General features: G+C 53.4%; 1 protein-coding gene across 1 annotated transcript in view; it reads left to right on the plus strand.

Moving 5' to 3' along the window:
* Window positions 1–226: 226 nt before the first annotated feature.
* Window positions 227–4,346, plus strand: part of TBX4 (T-box transcription factor 4) — a 31,156-nt gene continuing 27,036 nt past the window's right edge. The window contains exons 1-2 of the mRNA XM_029927949.1: window positions 227–321; window positions 4,217–4,346. The exon at window positions 4,217–4,346 is cut by the window's right edge and continues 128 nt beyond it. Of these exons, the coding sequence (XP_029783809.1) occupies window positions 4,220–4,346 (127 nt within the window). The 5' untranslated portion in view covers window positions 227–321; window positions 4,217–4,219. The remainder of the gene's footprint in view (window positions 322–4,216) is intronic.

The following is a 4,346-nucleotide window of genomic DNA, read 5'->3' on the forward strand; positions in this document are numbered from 1 at the left end:
CGCGGAGCCTGGGGACCCTGGAGCCCCCCTCCCCAGGGGGCGGCGGGCGCAGACTGATTGACAGCGGCGACGTCAGCGCAGGGGGGTGGCGGCCCCGGAGGGAGGGAGGAAGGAGGAGGGAGCTGAGGCCCCGAAGTGCAGGCTCGGAGATCAAGGGCCCGCTCCCGAGTCGGTATGTGTCGGGCCCCGAGGGCGCGGCGGGCAACGGGACACTGACCCAGCCGCCCCGAGCCGGTGCCCCGGCTGTCCCGTGGCCCTCGGACCCGACCCTACCGTGGACCTCGGGCCGCAGGCGCCTCCGCATGCTGCAGCGCAGTTAGGGTGAGTGCGGGTTCCGGCGGGGATGGGGGTGAGCTGGGCGTGCGGGACAGGGGCCACCCCGAGCCCGGCTTCAGGCTGCAGGGTAGAGGAGGATGAACTGGAAAAAAAGGCGAGTAACGGGACGGGGTAAGAACCTCAGGAAAAGGCAAGGCTGCAGGACGGTGACGCGATGTGCCTCAGATCAAGCTGCCGCCTCAGCCCTTCTCCCAGCAGTTTGGGGCGCAAGCCCTCATCACTGAGTAACTGGATGGACTGGGTCTAGGGACCCAAGGGCAAAGGAACAACAGCGCCAGCACCCAAAGAACGTGGGTAAGCCGCGCCTAACGGAGCGGTGGTCTTGAAACTGGTGTTTGCAGAATAAGAAAGGCCAGGAAGAGGGCCCAGGCGCTTGCGGTGATATCGATGAAGAAATGTGTGATCGGAATCCTGCACTTCAGAGCCTCTGAGGCAACTGGCTCGTCAAAATGAAAGCATGGAGCATATAAATAGGTATCGATGATCAAGAAGTATTAGAATGCGGGCAATTGCCAAAGCAACAGGGCTAAGTGGCAAAACTACTACAGCACTCACACTTTAAAACAACAGTAAAATAACAGTCACTTTCAGAACCAAGCGAAAATTGTAATCACAAACTTAAGAGGATCATAGGTAAAGTAACTCCAAATATAGGAACAATGTGATAAGAACCATTGTATTAAAGTCAATAGTAAAAATAAAATAAAATAAATTAAATAGTGATAGTGTAGGAAATAGTAACAAATGATAAAACTGTAGGAAAAAGGTAAACAATTAAAATACTATTAAGGGAAATACTGATATTGGTAGTATTGATGGAATACTATATATAGTTTATTACTGATATTATAGTGAATTATTATAATAAATAGTAACCAAAATCTTTAGAGCAATACTCATATAAACAAAGACAGCAAGAAGAATTGCCGGAATAATATGACAATTTATGACTAATGTATTAATAGTCCCAACAACATTATAAATAGTGGTAGAGCAAGAAGAAATATCGTACCAATGTGATGAAAAATAATCAGAGTATTAAGAACTACAGGAATATCACAAATTATGACAAAGTAACAAGGAGTAATGATGTGATGAAAAATAACCAGCGAATTAAGATTGTAACATTACAAATAATGACAAAGTAACAAGATATTATAACGATGTGGTGAAGAATACCTGGAGTATGGTAAACAATTCTAACAAAACAAATAATGATACAATAACAAGAAGTATTATAAGGATGTGAAGAAAATTAAAGTCTATAATATTGAGAACAATGATATTACAAGTTATGGTAAATAATGTTATTAAAACTGTGACAATATACAGAGACTGAGGAGCCAGCAGCAGAAGCATTTTAGGGGTACAGAATAAAAACTTAAATAACAATAGATTAACATGACCTACTGGAATACTCTATTTAGTAATTACCTAGATATTAGTAACAGTGTCACTAAGGTACCAGGAGGCCCTAGAATGATGGAGCAGGGACAAGAGAGCAACAACATATTTAAAATAATGATGAATTAACAAGTCAAACCAGTACTTTAAATATACAGTTTTTTTTAAAAAGTGCGAATAATTTATGTGATAAGATATTTTAATGTTATTGAACTGACCCGAATATTATTCTCATAATAGAGATAATTAAAATATTTAAAATAATACAAAATGCTAATTTCCCCAGTGCAAGAAAAATATCACCAGTAATCTAGAGTTAAGAGAAGAAAGCTGTTCTCTTTAGAGAGCGAGCTGGCAGAAAGCGGCCGACGGAGGAAAGGGCGCCGAGCCGACCTGCGCGCCGCGGAGGCCCGAGGAGGGTGCGCGAGAGGGGAGAGCGCGGGGGGCTGTGGCCCTCGGGCTCCGGCAGATGCAGAACACGGCCGTGCCGCGCTCCCGCACTCGGGGTCCGAGGGGAACCAAGGGGACGGCCAGTCTGGGCCAGCCCGGAGGGAAGGAAAGGAAATTAGCGGGGAGCTCCATCGAGGATGAAGGCAAGTTGCTGCGATGTCGAGATGTGTCTCCGCGGCCGAGAGACTCGGAAGAGGCGAGGCCGGCGGAGGGGAGGGAGAGCACCACCCTGCCCTCGTCCCAGGTGGGAGCGGTGGGACCCGAGGCAGTGCGGGTCGAGGACGTGCCCAGTGCCCAGGGCTGAGAGTGCCGGGCGAGAGCCAGACCGCAGCCCTGCACGGCTCCGGGTGTGACAAGTGCCCCTAGAGGACCTGGTGGCCAAACAGCATCGCGCCAAGCGGCGCGTCTTCCTGCCCCAGTGGTCCGTCGCGCTTGGGACCAGCCGATTGCTGGCGCCCATCCATCCCTCTGACCCCAGATACAGTCGGAACCAGCATCTTGGGCCAGAGCGCGCAACTACCCTCCTGGCTCGCAATGTCCCCTTGCCTGGGGGGGGGGACTCCAGATTCCTAGGCTCGACTGGAACCCTCACGTGGCACAAGGCCAGTACTGGGGCTGGCCATGCCGGGTAAGACTTGTTTCCTGCTGCTTGTGGACCAAGAACGGGGAGGGCTGTCAGCTTTATCTTTATGGGCTTTTCCCAGCCCCGACTGGCCCAGGCCCCTCTTTTTATCTCTCTCTGTTGCACTTGGCTTGTTTACTTTGTGAGGCCTTGGGAGCCTGATGTCTAGGACCTGGGATGGGGAAACCAGTAGGCAGGATGGCCAAAGGCTTGGGCCTTGGGATGCTCAGGGAGATCCAGAAGAGAACAGAAAGAAGACAGGAGAAAGGGGGAACACTCCTTCACAAGAGAGACAGCCAGGCACATAGAAAGCCGCAGCAGATCCAAAAGAAGGGAGAAGAGCAGGGAGGTGGAAAGAAGCTGATATAATGCAGGGCTGCATCCATGATGGAGGCAGGAAAAGCAGGTTCTGCAGCCTGGGCTCCCATCCTGTATCCCAGGACCAGCTTCTGGAAGGGAGCAGGCACTTGGACAGCCTGGTGAATAGTTCTAGACACTTGGAGGAAAATAGCTGTGCTGGGGGTCAGTACTAGGTTGTGCCTGTGAACTGGACCTACCCAACCGGCCTGGTCCTTAGCTGGGAAGGGTCTGGGTCCTTTGCTCCAAAGCAGAGCCCTTTGGAGCTAAAGTGTGACTAAGTGAGCCAGCAAATGTGAATGTGTGGGCAAGACTGGGAGGCCCCTGGCTGAATTCAGAGCCTAAATATCAGGGCTGCCCTAAGATAGTGTTGCTGCTTGAGTGACTAGAAGACTGTGTGGGTGCTTGTTTCTGGGTATGAAGTGTGTATGTGTGTGAGTGACACACAGGGCATCTGAGGGAGTGGGACTGTGCAGGAGTGAAAGCCTCTGGTTCAGGAAGGCTCTACCTGACTGCTGTCTCAGGGAGCCGGGGAGGGCAGATGGGTGAGCAGGGGCCTGAGGGACACCCAGCCCGAGGCCCTTTCTGCAGGTGTGGAGCCCCAGCAGCCTGGGCCCTGCCCTCCTGGTTTCGCTCTCCTGGCTGCCCTGGGCCAAGAGTGAGCGAGGACCCCAGTTATTAGGCAACTGCAAAAAGGCCCCCGGCTCCCCCGGAGCCCAGCAGGAGGGAGGGACTGGGGGTGCAGCTGGGGCAATGCCGAGAGGGCGGTCCTTCCCCCAGCCCTGCTCATCACACAGCCCCACACCCGGGGGCAGGCAGACTTTGAACCCCACACAGACCCTCCCAGGTCCAGAACTCAGAGGGAGGAGGCGACGGTCCTGCACTTCGCATTTTCTCCCTCCCCCAGCTCAGAAGGGGGCGGTGTCCACGTGCGCCAGGGCGGCCTTCGTGCCCAGCCCGAAGTCCCCCGGCTGGGCTGGAGCGGGCTGCGGGGCCTCTGGCGAGTGTGGACCTGGGCATGTGACTCGGTGTGTGCTGTGCCTCCAGGAGATGCTGCAGGATAAGGGCCTGTCGGAGAGCGAGGAGGCCTTCCGGGCCCCGGGCTCGGCGCTCGGCGAGGCCAGCGCTGCCAACGCCGCCAACAACCCCGAGCCCGCGCTGGCCGCGCCGGGCCTCA

The sequence above is a fragment of the Suricata suricatta genome, chromosome 17 (assembly GCF_006229205.1).
Source record: "Suricata suricatta isolate VVHF042 chromosome 17, meerkat_22Aug2017_6uvM2_HiC, whole genome shotgun sequence".
Classification (NCBI taxonomy): Eukaryota; Metazoa; Chordata; class Mammalia; order Carnivora; family Herpestidae; genus Suricata; species Suricata suricatta.